Below are 27,731 nucleotides of genomic sequence, written 5' to 3' on the forward strand. Positions count from 1 at the left end.
AGGCTGGAGAGCTATCCATGAGCTGTCAGGAGAGAGATAAGCTGAAGACACATGTTTATTCATACTGCATATGCTGAGAGCTGGATGTTCTTTACAGCTGGCTAAATGGGGGCAAAGATATTAATGATTTTTTGCAGTTCTTCGGCTAAAATTTGTCAAAAACCCTTAATTTTGAGCACACCTGGAACTTTTCAAAATTACGGGGGGGGGGGGGTGGGGACGGGGAGGGCTGATGAAAATCCCACTAAAACATCTGATGAAGGAAGAAAGCTATTTCCTTTCCTATGAGGTAACTCCTGAAGTTTTGCAGAGCATCAGCAATTTAAATTGTCCTGCTGACCTCCCACCACATACACCAGTACAGGAATGGCACACCCAGCGTCTAATGGGTCTGTTACAGAGAAAACATCTCACTCATAGTTACTTGGGAGAAATTCAAAAATTCACTATTGTTTCTGCCAGGCTCAGCTGCTCCATGGCTTCAGTGGAGCTTTTGTTCAGTCTGGACCAACCTGCTAGTGTCCAGCAGTGGCTGTGAAATATGTCATTGTATCCTGTGAGATGCTGCTCAAGCCAAGGTCCCCCAGCCTTGCTTCCCCCCTCCAGAAGCAACTGCAGGATCTCCTCAGCTGTGAGGCACCAACAAGCTCAACAGTGGAAGTAAATTAGGTTTAGCAGCAGCACGATGAGGCTGAAATTCACAGAGCTCCTCCTGCTCTCTGCTGCAGCTCTTTCATGGTGGAGCAGCCCTTGTGTTGGTGCTACATCCCATCCCTCACCTCCAGCCCTGGCTTGTCTGATGTGTTCCACAGCAGGCAGTGGTGAGATTCACCTCCTTTAACTTAAGGCACAAACTGTGGGTGTCTGTGCCACGCTTTCAGAGGTGGTAGAGGGAGGAGGGCACTTGTAGGGCCCAGCTGAGCTCATCCTAAAAGGGATCATCTGAAATGAGCCATGCCCCTTGCTCTCCTCTGATGCCAAAAGACTCTCTGCAATCATCTCTCTCATAGATGTTCACACTGTGGGTGGTTGTGTGTGGTTATATCAGCCCTGTTGTGGCTCCAGGTCCTCCTTTCACATCCTCCTGGCTGGACAAGAAACACAAGTAGTAAATTCAGGTGAGAAAGTGCTTAATGTGGCACAAGATAGAAGCTGCCTCCTGGAAGATAGTAGAAATAGAATTTTTTTTTTTTAATAGCATGGTCTGAGCAAGTAATTTTGAAAAAGAGTAACAGATGTACCAGAGATGATTCCAGGAGATATTGAACAATCTAGAGGAGTGTAGCTCAGGAGAAATGAAGAATGAGGCAGCGTAGCAGATTTGCTTTCATGCAAAGGTAACAAAGGTGCATTTCCAATTGGAGCTACCATTTCAGGATGGAGCCTTTCCCCTTATTGCTGCCATCAGGCTGTGCAGTACAAATGCTAGGTTGCTAGTGAAGGGGTGATCAGCTTGATTGTCTGAACTGAATTACTCATCTTATAGACAATTGTTTTCTATTCCCTTTCCCTTTTTGCCTCAGTGGACACAACTTAGACAAAAGATCTTAAGTTTCTACCAAAAGGCAATTCCTTCAGCATGACACAGTGAGAGCTTTGGCCATGAGTGAGGCTTCTGGGCTCAGGGGCATTCTGCATAATGAGCAAAAAGTGTCTTAACTGTCTCACTGGGAAATTATTTCCTCTTCCTTTCCCTTACTGCAGGTAACCCAAAGCAGCAGCTGGCCATGGCTGCATGGTGTCAGGTGGGAGCAGTTTGCCTGCAGCAATGGATTCAGACCAGGTGGTTTAGAGCAGCTCAGGTGTGCTTGCACAGCCACATGTTTGAATATCACATCTGGCAATGACACTGAGCAAAGCAAAGAGCAGCTGGGTCTGGCACCATGGTGCTACCAGCAAAGGCTGTTGGGGCTCGTTCTGCCCACTGCCCGTGGCACAGGAGGAAAAGGAGACTCCTGCAACCACATAGAGGAGGCAGGAGGCTTGGAATGGGCAACACAGGCATGCAAGGAGACCATGCTGCCCTTCCTGAGGGAGACCTGAGTGCTCCCCAGCCCTGCTTATCCCACCTCTCCCTCTACAGTCCCAATCCATTCCATCTGCTTTTGCCCAGGAATGTTTTTAAGACAATTCTCTCTGGAAATTATGCAAAATGCTGTCCTCAAGTGATAGAGCAAATCTCCAACCCTCAACCCTTGCCATATTCCCAGTGTGTGGCTCGTGGTCCTTTCTGTCTTTATTTTGGAGAAGTGCCTACTTATGGGGAAGCTTTGGGCTCTATGAAGTCAAAATGGATTTGTCTCTCTCTTGGGTGATTATGTCCCCGAGTTCTCCTCCTCCCCTGGGGCTGCAGTAGCTTGCTGACAGCAGCACAGCCTTGAGTTGGGTGCCTGGAGGTGGAGTGAGGCAGTCACTGCAAGCACAGCAAGGCTGCCTGTGGCACTTGTGTCGGCCATAATACTGGATATCATCAGAAAAACCATCAGCTTTTCTAATTTTCAGGACAGAGGAGATGGTTCTTGGCTTATAATTGGGTCAAACTTTAAAAAATCCTGCATTAGCTCATCATAAGCAACAAGACATACCCATTCTCCCCTTACATTCCTGGCCCTACCTCTCCCAAAGAGGCAATCTTTTTGGATGAGAGGTTGTTAATACAGATAGGATATCTTTTACTTTCCCATCTCTCTGCACTCAGACATGGCTCATTGCAATTATGTTTGAATGAAAACTCTCCTGTTATTTCCTTTGCTGGGAAACTGCCCGTCTTTGGGGAGGAAGAAGCACAACTCTAAATCTGCCTTGGGAAGCAGTTTGAGTCTCTGTTCTGACTTTGAAGCTATCTTGGTAGCTGGTCAAACCAGATGCTTGCAGGTAAAGCCAGCAAAACATGCCAGCTCTGGAAGGTTTCTATCTCTGGGAAAATTGATTAACACTACAGATTTTGGTTTAGTGACTTATCTCTATTTTGGTGAGCAGTCTCCCCTCCCCTGTACTGCCAGTCTTCAACATTCCCATTAGAACAAGTGCCTCCTGTGCTCTCCTGTGCAAGCAGGCAGCAGACTCACACTGTAGCCTGGTCTCTGTCACATCTGTCTTCAGGAGCCACCATCCTCTTCATCCCCTGGAGTAACACGGACTGAGCAGTACAGGCATCCCCTCATCCTCACACGGGCACAGGTACATTTTGGGCCACTGGGATCAAACTGCCAAGCTGCAAAGGTACCACTGGCTCATTGCTGGGTGCATAACCCTGTGGTTACAGTGGAGGATGGAGGAATCAGGGGGGTTGGAGCAGGAGGTGCAGTGGTGACTAAATGTGACCTGACGAGATCATGAACAGGCCAACAACTTGCAGCTCATCCCAACCCTCCTGGTTTGGCAGCCCAGACAGTGTTAGAGACTTCAGCTTGTCAGAGTGGATCTTGTAATATCTCTAAGTTACACTTGTCTCCTGGAAAAGGAATGAACTAAAGAGATTTCCACCTACCCTCTTCAAGAATAAAATACACCAAACTAGCCAAGCTATTTTCACTTCATTTCCCCTCCTCACTTTGAAGCCAGGATCACCACTTAATGCATAGAGTTGTTCTGACCCACATGGTGATGTGAGCAGGGCCATTGCTATGTTTTCCCAGTCCTTCTGATGTTTATTGGTTTGTTGTTTGGTTGTTATTGTTTGTTGTTTTTATCCCAGCATCCATGCATCAGCCCCATGTAGCAGCCAGACCATTGCATGAGATGAGCTTCCAGCTGCCCAGCAGCTCGAAGGCAAAAAGGTTGTTTGGCTGTGGCATTGGCTTGTGGAATTCCTTGATTACCAGAAAGACTAGTTTGGATTAATTTTGTTCTGTCTTTTGAGGACATTCCAGCAGCAGATGCCTGATTAGAATACCTTTCCACTTTCTGCCTTTATTCTTTCTTCATCCCTATCTCTAGTGGGCAGGGGATGAACAAGCCTATTTCATGATGTTCAGTTTCTCTAAATTTCGTCTTTTCATTTTTATTGTCTTTTGAGCAACCAGAGAGTTTATATGTGCTAATGTGCTTTAAAGAGGAGGACGCACCATCCATGCCCCTGACCTCATGGGGATTGGATGTCCAGTTCTGACAGCCTCTGACTCTGCTGTTTCCCAGATTCTTGTTTTAGATAAATTGGGAATACACACAGCAGCTGGGATAAGCCCCAGTAACTCCATTGTCTTTCCTCCCTGCACTCATGTGCCTCACACAGGCCTCTTGATGCTCCCTCAGCAACCAAAGCTGCATCTGCGTGCTCTACCATGGCTTTGGGATAAGGGGGTCAGATCTGTCCCTGGCAGCACATCATCTATTCCTGAGAATGGGTACCCCAGAGCCAAATATTTCTAGAAAGCAGGATGGTGACTTTTATATGTTTCTGGGAATTTGTCAAATTCTTCAGCAAATGTCACTGAGGTACAGGGACACTGATGGTCAGGCACATTGCTGTGATTCAGAGCTTGTCACAAGCATTTTGTACAGCTCTAGCTCTTGGGCTCTAGCAGCTGCTTCTAAGGCAGTCCATTCCCTGAAAAACACTATGGAGGCAGAGAGCATGAATTATTATTTGTTTTCACTGTGTGGACAGTTGATCAGTGACAGATGTTTCTAATTGCATTAAGCAAGTGGAAATAATGAGAATTAGATAGCAGATTCTCCAGGAATTTACATTTAGATTGAGTTACAATTTGCTATTAAAGAAGCAAATTCAATGTAGATGCATTCGTTCTTCAGCAGAAATGGGAGACGATTATTTTTAATTATTATTTGATTACTTAAAAATGAGCTGTGTTGCTGTACTTAAAAATATTTGACTCAAGGAGATTACTTAATATGTGCACTTTATGTGTCCCTTAAAAAATATGGAACGATGAAATTGTTCATCAGCAAACATCTCCACCTCCCCATTACAGTCATATTGAAAGGCAAATGAAAACCAGAGGCTGCCAGAACCCCATGTCACGGTGCACAACTTGGCCAGTGCTGGGATGGGATGGTGGTGATCAGATCAGGCTCACCCAAACCGTCTGCATCCCTGACAAATTGAATTAAGTTGCACTGATGGAAGACAAGCTGCATCCCCCTTTGGACATCACGCTCTGCTGGGCTTGGCAGGAATTCCAGGCTGATAATCCCCGTGCTGTGGAGCTGAGGGAGAGCCGGGCGAGGCTGAGCAGAGGTGGCTGCTCAGGCTGGAGCAGGCGGGGGGACAAGCACGGCCTCGCACGCAGGGAGCAGCAGCATCTGCTGCCTCCAGATGACACATATCTGACACTTATCTCCTGTCCATGCCAAGAGGAAATGAGCTGTGGTTCAAACTGCTGGAGGTTTTCCTTTTGGGACTCTCTCTCACAGCTTTTTTCTATTTTATTTTATCTCCTAGATTTCAAGTTCAGCTTCAGACACAGAAATGTGTGAGTCCTCTGTCAGCAGAGAAGGGATTTATGTGCAGTGCAGATTATTGTATGTCTCTGTTTAGCACAGAATCCAAGCTATAATATTTTTTTAACCAACTAGCTGGCTCAGCTTTTCATATTTTTTTTTCTTTTTGCCTAATGGGAGCCTTATCCAGAACTCCTTGAAGTCAGAGTCTGTCTATCAGCTTCAGTAAGCTTTGGATCAGATTTCACATCACTGATTCATTATTAATTACACATCTGGGACTCCTTTTTCAAAGAGTTCATTGTTAAATAAATTCACTTTTAGACATTACAGACTTGGCATTCTTGTGCATTTAATAAAAGTCTGGCAAACCAGCAAAGAGCCATAGGCCAGCTTCTCTTCTGGTATTGATGGATGAATCTCCACTGAGCAGCAGTGGTTTACACTATAAGGATATAATATCTCTTTGCTCTCATATAACCATTTTCTGTGTGAGATTAAGTCTGTATTTGAGAATTTTGCCTTTTCTGGGATTTCTCCTTTCTTTTTTATAGCTTCTCCTACCAGAAAGAGTTCCTCTGTGGATTCAGACACTGCAGGGTGAAATATATTTGCCATTGAGTTTCTTTTCTCTTCAAAGAGATTCTAGCATCTTTCTCCTTGGACAAACTGCAATCATATCTTCAGACCTTCCTGGGAGAGCAGGCAGGCAGGCCAATGTTTTCCTGATCCCCACAGCGAGTAGAATGCAACATCGTCTTACTAAATAAATAGGGTCTTTCTCATAGTCTTCAATAATCCTGCTCAAGTCCAGACACTGAATTGACCAAGGAGCTGCTCTTGAAGGTCTGTTTACAGAGGAAAAATTCTGGTAGAGGAATATGTAGAAATAAAAGTTTTCCTACTGAATTCCATTCAGTAGGAAGCTACATCCTTGGTGGAAAAGGACATCATGTTGTGATTTAATGGTTCAGGGTATTACTCCCACTTAGCAGCTGATGGCACAGGGACCAGCACCCCATTCAGGTGTTTCCTGTGCTGCAAGGATATCCTAAGCTGCATTCAGCCCATCCTGTTCTTTTGCAGGGTTGGCCAGACACATGAGGAAAAAAGGATTGGGTGAGACCTTCTTTTTCTCCCAGTGCCAAATCAGAGTTTGGCTGAATGGTTCTGGTTAATACCAAAGTCCAAATAAATTGTGGGGATATATTCAGATGATGGCTACCCAGTTTCCAAAGCTCTCACTTAGTCAACAACTGTTTGAAGTGTATGGAAAGGAAAACCAATAGAAAAGCTGCTTCCACTGTTTAAAAAATGAAGCTCTGAATGTTCAGAGGCAGACATCCATTGAGCCCATGGCATGCTCCCAGTGCAAGGGATAAAAACTACCACGCAGTTGTGGAAGTGTCTGTGAAGGAAGAGAGAATTTTGAACTGTGGCTCTTGACCCTCTGAAAAGTCAAAGCGAATTCCCTACTACAAGTGAAACATCTCTCCTATTTTATCACAGAAAATGACAAAACCTTTTCCCTGCCCAAATTTACCTTCCTAAGTTTTTCAGAAATCACATTAAATGTGATTATTCTCATCACCCTCATGTATGAAGTGCAAATCTTTCCAAAACTGCACCCCTTCAGCATTACAAATTATAAAGTCGTTTACTCCTTGCCATAGAGCAAGTTTTGTGGTTGGTCCACAGCTACCTGGTAGGATTTGAGGAGGGAGAGAGAGATGAGAGACATCTATCACACAGGCAGTGTGACTGCTGGCCAGTCAGCAGAGGTGCCTTCAGTTGCCAGAGGCCATCAAGACCTCCAGCATAATTTTCTGGAGTGTTTGTTCTTCCAGCTTGTGCCAGAAGCATGACTGATCTTAGGCTGGCCCAGCTTATAAGACTTTATGACTCAATGAAATATACTGAGAAGAGCCTCCCTGATATCCTTGCCCATGCTGCCACTGTGGGATCTGCTCCTGCCCGTCTTCCACATCAGGTTTAATGAAAGCAGGAACAGATACAGTTGCCTAATCACTTCCATCTCACTTTGCAGTGAGAATGTGTCTGGGTAAGACCCGGAAAGACATTTTCGGGACATTGTCAAGGAAGCTCAGCCTATGCCCAGCAACTCCCTGTACCATGGCACTGCATGGCACACTTGGACATTTCCCCATCCACAGGCCAAGGATCATTCCTTTTCAGAAGCCAGGCTGCCTTTATTTGCTTTCTACCCCTCCTGCTTAGAAAACTTTCCTCAATTCTCCATAGCCTCCAATCTTCTCCTTTCGTGGTTCATTACATTTGTTGGCTAATTCTGCTATCACCCCAGTACGTAGGTCATCACCCACATTTGTATGCACTTACATTTTCCAATTATTTTCTTAGTAGCTATTTATCACTAACAGTTTGTACCCTGCCTGAATTCTCTCCTAACCACTCTGTCTCATTTCTTTATACTTTCTTTGCAGAAAAAAAGGTTATTTTTTGTTTTAATAAAAGATACTTGCTATCTCATCCAGTCATTCATTTCACCCTCCTCCTTTGTAATGGAACTGGTTTATTACCAGCACTTCTTTTTACAAATATCAGGGGAAATAAGCCTTTCTTATTCTCCCAGTAATTCCTATGGTGAGCAAGTATTATTTTGCTTTCTTTTCTTCTGAGTTGTGGCCAATTATAATTTTTCTCTATTGCCTCCTCCTTTACATATGGGGGTTACACTGTGACATTGGTGAGCCTCTAGTCAGGAAATTAAGGCCAGCATCCTTGTCCCCTTTCCATTCACCTTCAGGTTTGCCTACAAGGCATTAGAACAGAATTGTGAAGAGGGGGGCCTGGTAAGACCCATGTAGGCTCCTGACTGTCCTGATGTGCACCAGGATAATCCATCTAGAAGTGGAGACAGAACTTGCGTGTGCCCAAGATTTCCCCATTGAACCTTGATCTGTTCCTTGCAGTGTCCCCTCCCTGTCTGCTATTGACATGGGCAACTGCTGGATGTGGTGACTGCTGTGACTGACAGAGGGGACCAGACCAGGGGATCCAGACAGTTTCCTTGCTGTGTCCCAAGGCACGCTGGACATGGAAACTTTTGCTTTTTAGCGACACACACTGAAGTTGATTTCATATATAGGCTCTGAACATACAGACTCACTAGAGAAGATTGCAAAGATGCTGAAGGCAGGGTGAGTTTCTGTGCTTCTGCAGATGAAAAGTTGTTGATTTTTTTCCATTCCCTCTGAAATAACCATGGTTCTATCACAAACCTAATCTTGGTTATATCTTGCATCTCCTGCTGATTCAAGAAGCAAAGTTTCCTCTTGGGTGCTCATCCAGAGTGGAGGGACTCTCTGTCTTACAGGACAAGGTGTATGAGACCCTGCCCCATGGCCAAGCAGAGTCAGGGGCCAGTCCCAGACACCACTCCGCTGAACTTGGGGACCACACTCAGGCACAGGAAGCCTGAGGAGGTAAGTGGGGTAGTACTGATTTCCTGCACTGCCTTGGGAGCTGGACCTACACAATGCATCACACTTTCACTTGACTTCAAGGTTAAAGCAGCTTCCTTAGCTATCCCATTTCTCTCCTGCCCTGACCTCTTAACTACCCATCACATCTGAGCTTTGCCATCAGACAATGTGACCAAGATCTGGCAAGTGAAGTTCAACCTCTCTCTCCTGACCTTCCCAGGGGAAGAACTGTCTGTCTGATGTGCAGTATTTTCATAGCGTGATTTACATTTGAGTGTGTTAAGCCAGAAGCTTCAAAACATTATGTTATGTTCTTAATATAGCAACTGTGCAATATGCACAGATAATTAAACTGATGAGTACATCCAGGAAGACCAATGCGCTTCAACTCCCAAGTTCCTTAGAGGAGGGAAATCCAACACTGCTGTCTGTATGGAGAATCTATTGGTGGAGTCAGCTCTTTTGACTGCATCCCTAAGTGTGAGTACAGATAGAGAAGATGAATGCACAAAAGCTCACTATGATTCTGCAGGCATTCTCCTTCCCCAGTCTCACCATACGAGAATGTAGCTCTTGTTAAGTTTATTTCATTTCCCTGCACTCACAATTGGTGTATAAAATAGAACAGGATGACTTAATCCTATGCGTCCGACCTAGTACTATTATTTACTTTATTTACTTTTATTAACGTTAGGTTGGCTAACAGAGAGTTTTCTAAACAAATGATTTTAATGTGTTTAGAAAATGTGCTACAAAAATAAGCATTCACTTGGCTTATTGAATATTTTCAGCCATGAAGAAGTGACTTTGAGTGAGGATGGAAATAAACATCTTTATTCAGGAGAGATTTTTAAAAAGCAAACAGAACATAAGAATGCAGCTAAGCTAGTATGTCTTGGGAAATTATTCTTCCTTTTCCACATCAGCAATAACAGATCAAGAGCATTTCCAAGCACCAATTTCTGTAGACTGCATGAAGGGAGATGGACATTTCTACAGTTGATTTGAAACTGGATGAACTAGAGCGCTTCAGAGGTTTACAGTCGAAAAGATAAATGGATTGTGTGAGCTGTCCAATTTCATTATGTGCCCTAGCCAAACTCTTTCTTTAATGTTTGATAGAATTATGATCAAATATTTCAAAATAAAAATGCTGACCTCTGTAGAAATTGTTGTCGACCTTGTCAAGGTAGGTTTAATGCTTTAAAAGAATACCAACAATCTCTCAGTGATATAAAACTTTAACAGACACTACCAAATCGAAATATATATAGAAGGCAGCTGGTTATTCACACCAGTCGAGTGCTTATCAAGCCCCATTGTCAGCTGAGTGTGAAATGGATTCCTGCCCAGAAAGCTGGCTCTGAAGCTCGCTTCATGTTCAAACTTTGATTTGCCACATGTGATACAGTCAGATGATTTAAAACACAATTGACTTTCTTGCAGCAGTTGACTACTCTGATTCAAAATTATACACATCTCCAGAAACTGAAAGGCAAGTACTCATGAAGACTCAAAATACTTCAAGCCAAACATTTACAATACTGATTATCTGAATAAATTTGTCACATACTTTCTTAAATTAGGCCACCTCACTTCCAATCCAGAGTGCAGCACAGACTGCCATATCTGTGTCTTTTTTTCTTTGCATTAAGACAAGGGTTTGAACCAAAGCCCTGCACACAAACCCTCTTAACTCCCCAGCATGTGCAATTCTCATCTTCAGCTGCTTCAATTTGTATTAATTTAGCACCAACCTCCAGTTGGAAAGCTCCATCTAATCTGGCCTCTGTATCCATCACTGCTGCATGTTACGTGCAAAGGAAGGTGAAAAATCTGAGCCCCCAGTTCCGTGATAAAACCATGAGATATGTTTATCCTCAGTAATATCATTGCTTGCTTAAGTTGATGACAGATAATGACAATGAAATCCATCTCTGTTGAGGGGCATCTTCCCCAGGTTAAATGCCTTTTTGTTGAAAAATTAGACTTTCCTGACTCTTTGCGAAAATGGGGGAAAGAAGAAAGAGTTGCCTGGTTACCCAGACTTCTTTGAGGCTATGGGAGCATGATTTGCTATGGCCTTCTTCTCTTAACCAATGCTGATATAGCCAGTGCTGCTAAGCCATGGACCTCCAAATGCCAAATACACCCAGTCCCAGTGACCTGGAGATCAGGGGAAGTAGGAGAAGCTGAAACCATCGTGACCTTGAAAGTCATGGTTTACTTTAAAGCACAGAGGCTTCACTCCACTGCTTATATGAAACTGATGGTCGTAAGCCAGTGCCAAGTCCTCCTGTGTGTGGGTATTTTTCTTCTGCTCTGCTGATCTATCATCCATATTTTTCTCATTTATACATACAAATCTCATAGATGCTTCATGCATGAGGATATGGGAAGCTACCAAATAGATCACTAATAGGTTCAAGTCACTGAGGATGATTTAAAGGGCTAATGAATCTGATCATCATAGATGGGAATGGCTTTTCTTCTGCTCTAAAGGAACTGAATTTGCTTGAAAGTTGCTTGTTTGGGTCTACATATGTGAGTACCTTTTTTTGCACCAGTCCTTCTGAGTTAGTGCCTCATAAGTTTGCTGTAAATTCCCTAAAATTTAGACAGTCAGAACTGTCAAATTTGGGATGCATTTTCTTTAAAACTATAGCATGCAGCTCCTGATGATACTATAAAATTTTTCATGGAGTTAAGAGTAGCCTCCTGAAAACACAATATTTGCTGGAATAAGCACACAGCAAAGCATGCAGCCAGCCAAGCTTGTCTTCAGGAGTTTCTTGTAAAGGTCAAACCAAATTTGATGTTGTGTTAGGATTGCAGAGAAACCCAAAAAAAAGATAATAGAGGGAGGATCTGTTCCTTCCAATAATCCAAAAATAAATCTAGAAAGTTTAAATAAAGAGTAAGAAAAGTTGCATGTGCAAATTGACTTGGGGCAACTTTCAAACTTGCTTCAGTGATGTTTTCATGGCTGATTAGATGAGCTGGCCGTGACTTTGTCAGTGCTACAAAAGCCATTTTTGCGTCAGTCAGCATAAGGAATTCCACACTTTTTATCAAATCCCTCCAAAAAAAATTTCTGCTTTCCCTTCCAATCCAGTTTTGCTTCTGTGGTTGGCCAGGTTTTCTCACTCAGTTCATGCTCCTGGCCACAGTTCAGTTGGAAAGGAATCGAGGGTGGCTTGAGTCTTCACATGAGGTTACCCTGCATGATCTTTCTTACACTCAGAAAGATATTCCAGGGGGATATGTGAGGATTTTGACCACTTTCCTCTGGAAATCCTGCAAAGAAAGGAGTGCTTGTGCATGAACAGGTTAGTGTTCTGGCATACAGGAGGTACACTGGGGGACACAGGTCCTGGCACAGATGCTCCATGACCAGAATGTTCATCTAGCCTTCACATCCAGACTGCACAGCTCAGAGATGCAGACTCTTGGAGGATCCCAGAAGGAAGTACTTTACAGTGTGGTGCTCCTGCTGGCATCCCATGTAGTCAGGGCAGACCAAGACATGAGTTTGAATGCCAGGCATTCGAAGGATGCATTCTTTGAATGGTTTAATACTTTAAAAGAATCCTTTCCCTCTCCCCAGCCCTGCGGGAGACAGAGCAGATCCTCATGTGGCATGTAGTGCACTAAGGCACCAAATCTCCTTGTGCTTCAGGTCTGGGGACAAAAAATATGTGATCAGAACCAGAGCCAGCCCCAAACCTGGGGTTTTCCTTCCGCCATCCTCGGCACATCAGCCAGGCTCTTTCTTTAATGTATGTGGGGACATTAGCTGTTCCCAGTGGAGACAGAGAAGGGACGGAGTGGGCAGAGGGCTGAGGGAAGGAAAAAGGAAATGCTGAGGCTTTTGTCGTGGATGAGAGAAAGATCTGAGCACGGAGCAGATCTCCTGTCCCAGTACCAGTTGCAGCTGGCTGGCCTCTTTGGATGCAGTCACCTGAAAACTCTGCTGGAGGGGTGGGATGATACAGATGGCAGCAGAGAAGAATGGGGTCACTGGGCATTGACACAGACCCCTTCTGAATGGGGGAAGAGTGCAGCTGCCTCTGCAACAGACAACAATGGGAGGAGGGATGCTAGAGACCCAGAAGTGTCTTTTTCATCCCACCAACTGCTTCTCATTTTGGTTTTGACATGAATTTGCCATGCAGACTTGGCCAGCTCATGCTTTTTGCTTTCTGTGACTGCAAAATTATTTAAGCAGATTCCCATTGCTAATATGTAGGGGAATTAGAGAGTATCAGCAATGCCTTCTGACTTAAGATATGAAGTGTCAGGTATCAGGTGAACCCAGAAATGCAGCTAGCTGTGAATATTTCTGAGGCAACTTGTCAGTAGGTTGTTTCTAATCCTTTTACCAAACAGATTTTTTTAGAAAACTTGGGATTTTTTTTGTCTATTTCTCTCTGACCCTAATAAATCTTAATTCCCACAGCTTGCGGGTGTTGATTTTCCAAGAAAAAACGTCAGTGGCACTCTGTCACCACCCTCCATATTCCTGAGGCAGCTGCTAGAGGCATGTTGTCTCATTTGCTTATGTTAATGAAGAAAAGAGATTTTTAGAGCCAACCACTGACTCTGGGAAGGAGGTGCTGCCTTTGCCAGCATGTGCCAGCACGAGCAATGCTCCTGCTGCCAGTCTCCAACACTGACAGAGTTCAGCTCTTCCGTGATAAAAAATAAGGCGCTGCCACTCCAGGCATTTTTGCATTTCACTGAATAATTTTTCACCCAACTACATCTGCTTTGATTATGTGCACTCCATAATAACGTGGAGTTGAGGAATAGAGGATCTATTCCATAAGGGGAATTGCAGCCCCTAAAGCCCCAAGCCTTTAGCCTGAGCAGTTTTGTACAATGTTATTACTCTGCATTCAGATGACACAATGACCAAGAGGGCCGTTACTGGGTATTTACACAACATTGTATGGAGTGACTTCGGATTTTTCTTTTCTTGGAAATGCGTGAAGTGGATTAAACAAGAGGATGACAATGCTGTTGGCAGACCCATTTTGACAAGAGGAGAATTGCAAGAGAGGGAGACTTCAGTGGTCCCTGGGTGAAAGAATTCCGTGCTCCCTATAGGAGGAAGCATGGGATGGAAGGAATTACAGTCCAAAGCTATCATGGGGCAATGCACTGCTTAATGCACATGGTGAGTGTGGAGCATTTGCTGGCTTTCAGCAGATAAGGCTGCTGGCCAGTGAGTATCAGTGCCCTAAAGAACAGAGTCAGAACACACAGGGAACTATATGGGCTTCTTTATTGCCCTTATCTCCGGGGTGTTGGATGATAGGGTTGTGGTTTTAGCAGATGGTCTGATTCATGGGGAGGACCTGGAGTTTGCTTCATTAGCAAATACTAATAGTCAGTGGAGGGGAAGAACTGTGTCTGAAGCAATGTTTGGCACTTTCATTTCCTCCTGATTACACTGCCCAAGGCTCAAGCAGACCAAAGAAGAAGAAGATGAAGAAGCACTGTTCCCTGCCTGGTAGGACTGCGCTGGGCACAGCCATGGGAGGAATTGCTCTGCATTCATGCAAACTTTTCCACCTCACCTCTCCTGCTGATGGACTGGCAACACTGCACGCATTCCCCAGCCTACATTGCAATTCAAGCCACCAAAAATATGTTTTTCAAACATTCAGCCTTTGAATGTTGAGCAAAACGTGACCAAATCAACAGGACTTGAGAGGCTGGTTTGAATTAAACACACTTCACAGTCCATCCTGCAGAAACCAAACCTGCTCACAGCAAAATACCAATGGTTTGAGTCCTGGAGGCTGTGCTTGGCCACAGCTGGGTTATAGCACAAAATCAGTGCTGAGGACCAGTCCTGCAGACAATCTTCAGAACAGCAGCATTTGTCTTAGCAGTGTCTCATCTCTGCATTCATGTGCTATATTGCACTGTAAGTCCCTCCAGCAAGGAGACAGTGGATGCTAGCAGTGCTTTTAACCTTAATGAGTGAGGCATTTCCTGGTGTGAGTCAGGTAACTGGTTCCCACAGCTCAACATGTATCTATCTATGCTGCATGGATTTGGGTGGCATGTGTCTGTCCATATGTTGAAACTCTACATTACCCAGAAACCTGCTGCAGAGAATTAGGGAGAAGCTATGACATGGGGGAGGGGGAACAGATAGGCTTGTTTGACAGTTAATAAAACAATGACATATACTTTGTGTGTGCCTGAGTTTCTAGGGACATACCAGCAGCTGCTAATACCATGTCATCTGTTTTTTATTCATGGCATCGTTGGACTGTGGACAGATAATCTTTCTCTATAACTCACTCATTTCTAAGCTTAATGGGAAGCTGTCATAGAGAAACATGCTTCTCTGCCAAAAGTGGGCAGTCTGTCTTTCCACTGGGGGAACACATGATTTCAGAGTTCCTCACTCCGCTCAAATCCCAGTAACATTGTCTTTTAATTATATTGAATATTTAATGCTGGGATGCTTGTGTTTCTGCTGTATTTTCCATGATGACTAGCAGAAACAGCCCATTCTGTCTCTGTCAGACCGAGAATCCCTCTGGCTGTCTTCGTGACCCTCCTCTGGACCAACTCCAACAGGTCCATGTCTTTGCTGCACTCAGGGCTTCAAAGCTGGATGCAGCACTCTAGGTGGGATCTCGCCGGAGCAGAGTAGAGGGGGAAAATCGACTCCCTCGACCTGCTGGCCGTGCTTCTTGTGCTGCAGGACAGGACACGTTTGGCTTTCTGAGCTGAGAGTGCTGAATCGTCCCCAGCTTTTCATCTACCAGTCCCTCATGTCCTTCTCCACAGAGCTGCTTTCAATATCCTCATTCTGGGAGCCTGTCTCTGAGGAATACCAGAAACCAGGGTTTTCCCTGACCCTGTGTGTTGCACTTGACCCTGTTGAACCTCATGAGGTTCCCATGGACCCACTTCTCAAGCTTGTACAGGTCCCTTTGGATGGCATCCCTTCCCTACAGCTTGGTGTCTAGGTTCTCCCAGTCTTTAAGAGATTCTTCCCCCCCCACAAAGGCCTCTTCTTCCTCCTCCCATCCTGTGGCTAACACATGCTCTTTATCTCACATCCTCCTTTTCCTCTTTTCAGCACTGGGGAGGTGTCCCATGAGCAGACCCCAGCCTGCTCTCCCAGTGGGTATAGCAGCCCATATTAATGAGCTCATGCTAATATGAACTCATCCAATAAATACATCAAATACATAAAACTCTGGGATTTAGACTGAATCAGTTTGAATCATCATTCCTCATGCAGCTTCCCTTTTCCAAGGAGCTCTCAGGCTTGTCCTTTCTCTCCCTACTTGCCTTCAGTGCTCTCTATGCTCTGCTGTTGTTCAGAGAAGTTGCCATCATGTCTAATTGGGAAGAGACACCTGTAGAGTGCCTCTGTGCAGAGATAACTGGAGTGCATGGAAGAGAGACACATCCCCTGTGGTTAATTTGCCAGTGCTGAGTGCTCCTTTGAATAGAGGAAAGGAGATACAGACAGAGCTTGGACATGGCGTGCCCTGAAATTTTCTTGATGTAGTTTTTGCTAGCACAGGCTGTTCCTGTAGTTAGGGTGTGGAGTGGGCTCATTAAGCAATGGGGAATTGCAGGGAAACATCCCTTGGAGTTTCAGCCAAGTGTGATCCTATATGGACCTTCTTGCATTGCCTTTGGTACTCTTTCATCATCTTTCTTCATGGCAAGTTCAAGTCACAGAGCTGCTACTAAGGCTCAGCCCTTTCCCTGCCACCTCCTGACACCACTAATAAAACTCTCCCTTTCCTCTAAGTCATTATTTGAACAAACTTCATCTGTTTTGGAGGGCAAGGAGGGAATGAGTTCACTGCTTCAAGCCTGCAGGGTTGCAGAGTCCCAGCCATGTGTTCACTGTGCTCCTCCCTGCTGAGGTCTTGTGAATGCATGGAGTTACCATTTCAGACAAACCTCTCTGGCATGGCCTAGGGAGCAGGGAAGGATGTCTGGGTATTTTTTAGTATATTTTGGCTATAATTAGTATTATTCTACTAATAAGGCCCCTAATGAGTCCATCTCTGCTCCCTTACCTCTCCAAGAGGGGAAGAAGAAACCTCAGGGGGCTCTGAAGTCAGACTTGACTTCACAGCAGAGTTGTCTGCTCTGCAGAGAATCAGGAATCTCCTGGACAAGGTTAAGTGCCATCATACCTGGCAGGTGGATCCTGACATATTAAGTTTTGTAGAAAATGTCATGTTTGCAAGTCCAGGAAGTCCAGGCTGAACAATGTTGCTTTTTCCAGGCTGGAATAGGATTTGGGGAGTACAAGTGGGGAATACAAAGCCAGGAAAGCACTCAGGTTACTGCCACGAAGAGAAACCTCAGGGACAGGGTTTGGCTAGTAAATGGGCAGTGTCTGTGCCAGAGACTCGGATGCACAGGAGTGTGAGTTCCTCAGCCTTTCCTCCTGGCAGGAGTAAGCACTTACCAGGAGCAGACTTTTCTTCCCCAGGGCCACAGCTCCAGTGTGCTGGGATCACGACTAGGTCTCTGCTGATTTCTCTAGTAACAATAGCAATTGATTTACAGAACACTGTTCTTTACATGCCTTTCTGCAAAGAGGGTCCTGTAGCAGGAGGAGCAGCAGGAGATTCCCTGGCTGTATAATGCTGCTCCAATAACCTAGCCCAAGAGGAAAGCATGTTCAGCCCTCGCTGGTGCAGACAAAGGATTTCTCCTGGTGTTCGCCATCGCAAGTCCAGGTCAGCCAGCTGCAGCTATGACAGCCTCAGGCTGCTTTTTGTGATACATGTTACATGGAGGATGCCAGGAAGGTGTAGGTAGGAAAGGGATGAGGAGCTGCAGATGTAGAGGGGTCTCCACACCTGCTTGGGCAGCTCACAGGGAAACACAGTTCAGCTCTGTAGCTCTACGTCATTGAGAACAAGGTTCAGTTTCTACTCAGAATGCCACCTGTTACCCTGATTTATTTCTGTGGGATGCACAAGGTGCATCTTGCTGACCATTCAATTGTATTGAATCCAGAAGGTCCCAGGCCCACTTTCTATTGATTTCTCTGCTCTCAGAGACCAGTGCCCATCTCCTTCAATGTGTCTGTGATGGAAGTTTTATTAATGAAAAATTTTCTCTCTGGAAAATGAAGTCCAGAAATTAATAATGAATTAAAACAACTTGCCACAGGCATTGCTAATGAGCTCTTTGTCTGCACAGCTCACATGAAAGGAGGTCATTGCTCAGCTGTTCCCATTGTGAATGGCAAGAAGATTTACCACTAACATCGAGTGTGTGGGTCTCTCCTGGGACAGGGGGACAGGCTGCAGCTCAGCTTCTGCCTGGCAAGCTTTTCCTGCCTCATCCTGCTGTGCAGGTTTTTCTCAAGGATTCTTTACTACCTGGAGAAGACACCTTCCTCCCCTCCCCTCCAAACACTCAGGTTGCCTGTCTGTGTTGGGAGGACACCTGAGTCATTCCACTGGAAAGGACAATAACCTTGCAGAGCTTAAAGGGAGAGCGGAAAGTAATCTTGGAGGGAACTAGTAGGGCTTAACTTCACTGCCATAAGCCTTTTCAGGGACTCTGGCCCAGAAACTAAACCTGGCACCACTCCAGTGCTGGGTCTGCATCTATTGTTCTTTTCCCTTATCTTGCAAGGCAAAGGTTTATCCTGCCTTATCTGCTACCACAGGCTATGGAGGTGGCCCCACTGCAATAGTACTGGAAATCATATCCCTGCTGAGCCTCAGGGGGCTGTGCTGGGAGAGGAGCATCTGCTTCTGGGCAGTAGACATGGGAACACTGTCACACTATGCTGACCACCTCTCCTTGGCTTTTTCAGCCCAGTGTCACTCAGCAGAAATAAGGAAGCAGCATGTTGCATTTACCCATCCTGGGCAGGGTGGCTGAAGGCAGGTGTTTTTTGGGTGCTGTCATTTGATAGCTGGGGGTGGATGCAGCAGTGCATGGGGCAAGGGAAACTGAGCATCACTTGTCCATGATGTGAACAGCAGAAGGGACTTTCTCCCTTGTCCAGTGTCCCTTGTGGCAGTGTTGTGTGACTGAAGCAGAGGGACCCATACCTTCCCCATGTCCACAGGCAGCCTCTTATACATCAACTGTTTATTGGTTTGTCCTGCTTTCTTGCAAAAGTTCAACCTTTAACTTCCATGTGCTTAACCCAGGCTTCAGAAAACTCTGCAGGGTTTGAGGCATGATGCTTCACCACTCTTTCCCACCCCTGCCCTCTCAGGTGGGACACCCAACCAGGCTGACTGATGGCTCACTCCCTTGCTTGGCAGCACAATGCTCGTTTATCAAATAACTGAGTCATGCAGAGCACTGGGTACCAGGCAGTGACAACCATGCAGCTCCCAGCCTGCAACACACTTTACCATGGGAATGTTTGGATTCACCTCCACCAACTGTCCCCATCATGGCCTTGGCCATGGAGAAGTCAGTCCTGCCATGCATTCCCACCCCTCTTCTTCTGGTAACTCTGAGCTGGGAAGAAATCCCTTTCTGGTGCAGGGAGAACTTGGCCCAACCGGAATAGAAAGGAGCAGGGACCCTTGGGCAAGGGCAGGGGAAAAGCAAGTCTTCAAACTGTACATTGACATCAGGAAACAAGCCCCTCTTCCTCTCTTTCTTTAAAATTTGTGCTTGTCTGTTGTTAAGCTGAAAACTCACCCAATTCACCCAGTAACTACCTGAACTGAGCCTGTGTATCTCTAAATTCAGCTGTCAGTCTTGCTATCCTTTTCATCACAATACTTGAGTATATCATAAGTCAAACTGTAGCTTGTTCTTAAAATGCTCTGACAAAAAGAGGTTCATCTTACAGGGACAGGGAGGCTGCAAATGTCTTCCCACCCAGCACAATGCCAGAAGGGAAGTAACTGAGGAGCCCCCAGTGAGACTGGTGTAGCTGGCATGCTCTTTGCTTGGGTCTTTGATGAGGCACAAGGGGACAGGGGACCTGACCATGATCCCATGCCTGGTCCACTCATCCCTAAGCACCATTTGGGAGCTTGTTCAGGAGTAAAGGTCAATGTAGTGACCAGTGTTGTCATAGCAGAGCCTCCAGTGGTTGTGCCTGAGAAGTCTGACTTGGGAATTAAAATGAAGCTGGTTGCATCCTACCTGTCTGTTATCTGCCCGGCTGTTCCTCCTTACAGCAACTTCTCTCATATTCATTCTGAGGCTGCCTTAAGCCAGGGCTGCATTTAGGCACAGCTGTTATTGCTTCTTTCTTTGCCGACATGACCTAGAAACCCCCCATGTATTGGATGTCCCCACTAGGGTGGGGAGAAGACTCTGTAATGCTCATATAAATGCCTGGAAAACATATAGAGGAGTACGTTTGTCCCAGCTGTGTCAGATGCTGTGATAGTGCTGGGTTTAGGGACATTTTCAGAGAGTCTGAGTCTTACGAATCTGTTTGGAAGTTAGGTACAAGAAGGGTTTTTTTCTACTATAGCTGTGTTTGAGTTCACAGGATAGAGTAGATGATTATGACAGCAGGGTTTGCCACACGTTTTCTACAAAGTATCATCATTTCACCTCCATTTAACAACAGGTTCACGTCTGGGGTAACTGACTCAGCTGCTTGCCAGATTCGTTGGGGCAGTCAAGCCTGCAGACAGTTTTATTTTCACTGAGGTTTGCAGCACGGAGATTTATAGACCAAATCCTTATAAGCTGTCACCAGGGAACATTGTTGGGATCTCTGACCCCAGTTTTGCCCATGCTGCAGTAAAAATTGCAGCTCTGGGATCTGGGATATTACAAGACTGCAGTTACCTGGATCCTTTGTACCCCTGTTTCCTACAAGTGACAGTCAGGACGAGAGCTGTGCTATTGCCAAGGCTACAGAAATCTGGTTGGAAAAACTGGAGCCGAGCAGAGCAGATGATAATTCAACCAGGAGGCAGAAGAACATCTTAGAGTTAAAAGACAAATAAGGTTTTGCAGAAAAGGTAGTAATGAACCATCCTCTGTTTCTCTGAGCTTGGATTTTATTGTCTTACAAAGAGGATTTTGAAAGTGTGTGCTGCTTTCCTGTCTTTCCTTCCAAGTGCCTAAATTTGAGGATGTATCCTTATCTATATATGACAAGCAATAGTGAATGGGAAACTATTTTGTTCTGCTATTTACTTCTTATTTGGTCCCATCACATCCTATCTTTTGGCACTATGCATTTTCTTAGTGTTATGAGCATGTATCTATGCTGTGTGTGAGAGAGTGGATGTCTGAATTGTGTTTGCAAAGGCCCTTGATAAAAAGCTTTAACAACTAAAATTATCAGAAGAGTGGGCTGGTCCTGGTAGATCTGAGCACTGGCAGGCAGCAGATCATCTGTCTGCAGAGACATTAAGTGCTAAATAGGTCAGAATTGCCAAGTTTTTAATATTTACCTAGGAGGGAAACTACTGCTCATTTCAAGGAGCTAATGTTCCTTGCCGATTTAGCTTGAACACCAGAGGGAACATAAAAGCAACAGCTGTGGAGTACTTTCAAGGATAGTGTTTTCCTCCTCAAGCACAGTGCAGTTCTATCCAATTCTCCTCATTACTCACTTTCTTTCATTTTTTTTTTCCAGCCAAAGCTTTTGGCCAAGGAGCTGCTTGACTTGGTGGCATCTCATTTCAACCTGAAGGAGAAGGAGTACTTTGGAATTGCATTCACAGATGAAACGTAAGTGTTAGAGACCTAAGAGACAACTCTTGGTCACAGAAAACCTTGGTGTAGAAACACTGTGTACATCAAGGTCCTACGCCAAGGTCTAGGGAGGCATGGACCAAATTACCACAAAATTTGAGGTTTTATTTCAGGACAGGTCATATCTACCCCCAGATTAAACTACAAGAATAAAATTTGCACTGGAGAAATATTAAAGGTCTGCCAAAGGCAATGATTAGTCCCAGACTGTGACCCTTCAGTGCTACTGCACCACCCTGTTACATTTTTCCAGCTGTTCTCTCTCAGGAGTTACACCATCCTTGGCATATGGACTGTGTCTTATATGGACACCTTCCCATCTTGGTTTGCAATAGGTTTTTTTCTTTGTGTGTTAATCAGGAAGAGGCTTCCCACACCTAAATCCTTTTACAAGCCAAGATTTTCAAGCCAACATTGTGTCCCCAGAACAGCTGAGTGAGTGGTATTGCTGTCATGAGCCAGTTCCGCTCTCCTGCTGAAGTGGCAGAGAAATGTAAATTATCTGCTGGATTCAGGATCGGGTAATCAGAGGCTGCTGGATAATTGCACAAACATATCCACATTCATCTCGGCAGCAATCACCTCTCTAAAGTCAATTCCTTTGGCAAGCACCTGCCTTGGACAGCCTGAGGCCATCTCAGGACACAGCTCCAAGCATGGAGGAATGCTCAGTAACAGGCATGTGCAGAAGCAGGACTCAAATCAGATGAGATCCCAGAATCCATCCCAACTTACTGACATGAGTAGCTCAGTCCTGTAGAGCTCCAACCCAACATAAATTAATGAGACTAATCCTCCAAGGAGAAACAGTAGGAGGCACTTGCCTTTTATAAAGCAGGAGTAGGAAATTGCTCCTACCACAGTGCTTATTCTTGGAGAGAGCAAGCTACTCAGTGGGTGCTGCCTGAGAGGCACAGGAAAGCCATGCAGGGAAGCCAAAGCATACTAAGAGATGAAAATGTTCCCTTAACAGTCCCAAGAGCACAGGTGAGAAACAAGGCACATCTCAGACTGTAACCAGAGAGCAGCTGAGCAAATCCCAGCTCTCAGTTTAGCTGGGCAGGCACAGGGCTCCCCTGGAAGTGCAAGGTAAACTAATGAGGCACTATCAGCAATTAGAGAGAGCCCAGTCTCCCCTGGAACGTCCAGGTTTACCTGGAGCAAAGATCTGGGTTAGCAAGGCAGAGCTTAAAGTTACATAGCAGATGCAGATGGATGTGCACTGTCCAGACAGGATTCAAAGAGCTGGGTGATGGCATCCACTCACTTGGTCACCCTTCAGACCTGTAGATGGAGCAAGGTGCTTTTTAGGAGATGCTCAGCCAGCCCACATGAAATATGTGGGGGCACCCTCACTAAGTCAAGGAAGTACAGCCCAGAAACAAGCAGTAATTCCTGGCTGGTCTGAAGCCCTTCTGCTATCCCATAGTGACTCTGACATTTGCACTGAGGCTTCTTCAGTACTGTGAAAATAACCCTGACAAAAGTATTCCCTCTTCAGGTGTAAAATAGTTTGAAGGGAGTTGGCACAAACAGCAAGTGTTTTATTTGAGTGAACACAGCCAAAGAATATACGTGGGGCCTTGGGCAGTGTCTTGGAAATAGATGTTCCAAGCCAGCTTCAGAAAATAAACTAGGCTGTCTATACCAGAGATCTTAACCCACAATGTGAAATGGAAGTTTGAAAAATCCCCTTCCTTTGAATAGTAGTAACACAATCTCTTAATGTGTGTTTGCAGGGCACATAACCCAGACCTTTACCTAATACAGACCAGGAATGTAAAAAGAAACCCTTTTATTCTGTGACACAGGCCCTCAGGGACTTCTTTCTCTTCACTCTCCACTGAGTTCTCATGTGCTTTACTTGAATGGGACTCATAACCAGCTAAAACAGAACAAGCGTGGTTTATAAATGTAGTCTAAAGGTTGGCTAAATTGCAAGTTTAGAAAGAAGAAAAGCCACTAAAGTATTAAATCAATTCTTCTATTTAAGAGTAAAAGCTCTATGAGAGTAATTTATTTATAAATTATTTGGACTGGGGATTTCCATTCATTAGTTGCGCTCTATCATGACAACCTTAGAAGAAAATCAATAGGAACAACCTTTGCGTTGGCAACTTAATAGTTTCTTGTGATAATATAGGGTCATTACTGCATTCAGCGTGACTAAAATTAGATTGTCTGACTATTATGGAGGGGAGAATAACGCCTTCTATTTTAATGATCATAGGAACATTTTATAGTGTGAGCCATTAACTGCGGGAGAGCAAAGGTCAAAAGGGTGTCCCTGTACAGCATGAGGGGCCAAGCTTCACAGGAAGCCAGAAGAGCAATATCCTGCTTGATCAAAAGTGAAAAGGGATGGGAAAAGAGCTTGGGTTTTAGTTCAGCTGGTCATGAATCTCCATTAACCACCCTTTCCCTTTGCATCACCTCCTCTACCATTCACTGAGAGCAAGTGGCCAGGATTAACCTTCTGTTCACTGCAGACTAACCATCTGGGCCATGGTAGGGTTTCCACATCCCTTACTTATCCTTAGATCTGACTAACCTGCTCCATTGAGAGCTACTAACTTTTGCATCCCACAGCTCCCCACAGAGCAGGGTGGCACCCTTCCCTGGAATAAATACCTTCCCATCCCTGGGAGCTGGGGGGAAGCCTATTTCCGCCCTCCGCCCATGTGGCAGAGCCAGAGTGAGGGAGCAGGTGTCCCCCATTCTGGCTGAACAGCTGGTCCAATGGAGCATGCAGCTCTCAGAATAACGTCCTACTCTGGCACTAGACCAGTTCCTTTATCACCAAGTACACTGTTGCAAAATTTGTGTAGTCAAACTCTTATGGCCCCATGAGCTTCTCAGCCCCTTCACAAGTAATTGAGAAAATCAGTGAATTTAAAGGTTTTTTTGTTTCTGTTGCAATTGATGGAAATAGAAATAGTTTATATGGTTTCTATTATGTGAATTGGTCTTTCTTGATGTCTGTTAAATTCAGAATGAATCTGACACTGAAAGGGTGTGTGTTGGTTTATCGGTCCAAATACCTCTATAACACAAATCAATGTGGATCCACTTTTCAGAAAACTGGACACTAAGCAGTGAAACTGTATAAACAGAACCACCTGGAGGCAAAGTACTCATTGATGTGCCACTCTTTACTTATAAAAGAAAACAGAACTACTGCACACAATCAACAAAATGGACCCTGGGCACCAAAATCCATACTCAGTCTATATCCTAAATGGACCCAGGTTGTTTCTCCTAAAAGTGATTATGTGGTTGTTATTGACATACCAGTTTAACTGCTAACATGAGTACAACCAACAGAGAAAAATTATCTGACTTCCAGTATTTGACCTCCCCATAGGTCTCCCAAAACTCTTTGCACCATTTTTTCTGAATACACTGATAGAAATATCTGAATGAACAAATTGATAGTGATAATGAAACAAAAGCTACTTTGTGTCCCTAATTGAACCATGAAGGAAATCCAGCTAGACATGGGCATGTATGAATGGGATCCCAGTGCAAGCTGCCTGAATTGGTCCATGAAAACTGTCAGGATTACTACATGCCTAGGGTTATATGCCCATACTTTTGCCTGTTTTTACATGGGATTGTGCTCCATGAATAGTTCTGCTGACAACAGGAAGACAGATTCCAGAGCAAAGTGTTTTGTGGTGTAACAGCACTGGACTCTGGCTCCCTGATAGTCCACATTCACAGGCAGATACCAGTGACTGCTCACTGCTGTTGCTCTCTACATGCCATACATGCATGCTTGAGAACAAGGAGTTAGGTGACAATCTTCAGTGCAGACGCCCTCAGCGATGAAAGATTGTAAGTAGTAATTGAGTACAGTGAGCAGTTAGCTCCTGGCAGGGATTTGGGATTTAAGTGACCTTTCTGCTCTGAAGGAGCTTTGGATTTAAGCTCCATGCAGATGAGACTAATGAAGCCCTTCAACCTAAAAACTCAGTGGCAATTAAGTGTGTTATCCAGTACTCAGAACTGTGTACTTGTGCAACACAAATGTGGAACTGCAGTGAATATGTATATATATGATTATTCCAGCTAGTTTCTCCTGTTAAAATGCAACGAGAATGAAAAGAGCAAGTCTTTTCAAAATAAGAAATACCTCAAAGCGATTTTTTGTGCTGTGCACATGGCTTCTCAACCCTTCCTTGCACACATTAGGCAAACCCAGACATTGCTGTTGAATAAACACAGAGGTAGACAGTAAGTCCATTGTCAACAGCTCACCCTCAGTGGGAGCTGGTGTGTAACACTATCAGCTGCTGGTGGCTGCTGTGCTGGTGATACAAATGCAACTGGACAGGTTCAGCATAGGATGTCAGGTTTAGTGTGGCTTTTCCTTGTTCTGACAGCATTTTGTACCGTGGCCTACACGGCAAATGCTCAGGTTGTACTTAGGATAGGAATGGGTAAGCAAGGCTAGTTTCAATCCCATGTGTAACTGTAGCCTTCACAGCTAATTTCAGCCTTCCTGAGGCCTGTTAAAGGAACATAACAGCACTTCAGGACAAAAAAAATATGTAAAATTACAGATTTCAAGAAATGGGATGCAGCAAGAAACCTAGAAATGTCTAGGTTTTTTGGGTACCCAGAGAATCTTTGTATGGGGATTATTTTTTGACCTGGAGCCTGGAGCATCTGCCTTCCAAAATCCAAACCTTGTTAAAGCACACATCTGTGCTGAACAACAGGGAATGGTGCATGGATCCCACATTAGCATGCCAGCAGCAGAAATGATGGAAGGAAACCCCCTGCATCTTGCTGCATACCCAGCTATGCATCCTTCCCAGAGCAAGACCAATTATTTCCTACATCCAGATGAGTTAATATGGCTATCCTCACCTTGTTCCCAGCCTGGGCAGACTTGTCCTCAGCCCCTGTAGTGCAATGTTGACATATGAGGTGACCAGTTTGGCTTGAAAATCTTAATTTTATCACCCCTTTCCAGTAGCCATGCTGCCAGCAAGTCTGTGCCCCTAATGCACAGTATAGGCTGCCCTTTGCCTAAAGTGAAAAAAAATAGAGAAAAAAAATTAAAACTTTATCTAGATAAAAAGCTGTCTGAAAGTTAAAATATCTTGGAGAGAAACATGTGGGTTTCTAGAGCAGAGGCTAAAATAAGCTTTGTTCCTTTTGTGCACCAAAAGATGTCCAGGATGAGTCTGAAAAGTCCCTGACTCCACATATATCACTTGTACCTAGTTGAGACTTGGTACTTTTGCAAGACAGATGCAAAGGCTGCTTGAACTGAATGCCTGGCTTCTACATGGCAAAATTTGAGTAGAGCTTCTTTCTTGACATATTGGTCCTGAACCCACGAGAGTGATGAGTGGAGTTCATAATTTAGAACCCTGGTTTGGAAGCAGCGTGCTGTGCTCAGGTGAGCACACAGTGTCCCAGCATGTTTCCAGGGCAGCAGTACAGAAATTCCCATTGAACCCAGGTGATTCAAAACCTCCTGACAGTGATACTTTCCCCTTTATTTGTTTTTCTGGAAAAGATGGAGTGGGAGGGGGCTGTAAATCTAGTTAAATTGCTACGGGAATGAGATTGCTTACTTTTTAAAGGGGCTTCTCAGTTGCCCAAAGCTCAGGCACGTGAAAACTGTTGTGAAAGCTAAGTGTGTTTGCTGTACAGAGGGTACATTGCTAAGGCTTGTGGTAATTCTAGAAGGTAATTTATTGCTTTTTTAAAAGCAGACTCCTTTTTTCCTTTTATTCATTTTCAATAGAATGAAGAATTATTCTTGAGGATTATCATGAGCTGGTGAATAGGCACTAGAACAAAGCTCAGGGCATTTGAGTACCATTTCCTGCTTTATTTGCTGCAAGATTCTCCCCCAAATCATTTCAACTCTCTCTCCCCTTGCTTATCTAGACAGCAAAGTACTGAAGGCAAGGGTTGCCTCTCCCTCTGGGTGGAATCTGGTCTGACTGAAATCAACAGCCAAAAGCTTGCAGTGTGCAGCCCTAGCATCACTGAAGGCAATGGCAAAATTCTGGCCAGCGTCAGTGGGGCCTGAATGTCACCCTAGGTATTTCCACAGTGCCTAATTTAACAGTGCCTTTATCTCAGCTGGGGAGCAAGATGCCCCTGTAATACAAATAATGGTATTTA

At 44.7% G+C, this 27,731-nt stretch overlaps 1 protein-coding gene across 2 annotated transcripts in view; it reads left to right on the forward strand.

Moving 5' to 3' along the window:
• The window catches only part of FRMD4A (FERM domain containing 4A), a 190,244-nt gene that overhangs the window by 78,197 nt on the left and 84,316 nt on the right, over positions 1–27,731 (forward strand). For both annotated transcript variants that reach the window (XM_062491677.1, XM_062491676.1), the window contains exon 3: positions 21,463–21,557. In XM_062491677.1, the coding sequence (XP_062347661.1) occupies positions 21,463–21,557 (95 nt within the window). The remainder of the gene's footprint in view (positions 1–21,462; positions 21,558–27,731) is intronic.

Source organism: Cinclus cinclus, chromosome 4 (genome assembly GCF_963662255.1).
Source record: "Cinclus cinclus chromosome 4, bCinCin1.1, whole genome shotgun sequence".
NCBI classification, from domain to species: domain Eukaryota; kingdom Metazoa; phylum Chordata; class Aves; order Passeriformes; family Cinclidae; genus Cinclus; species Cinclus cinclus.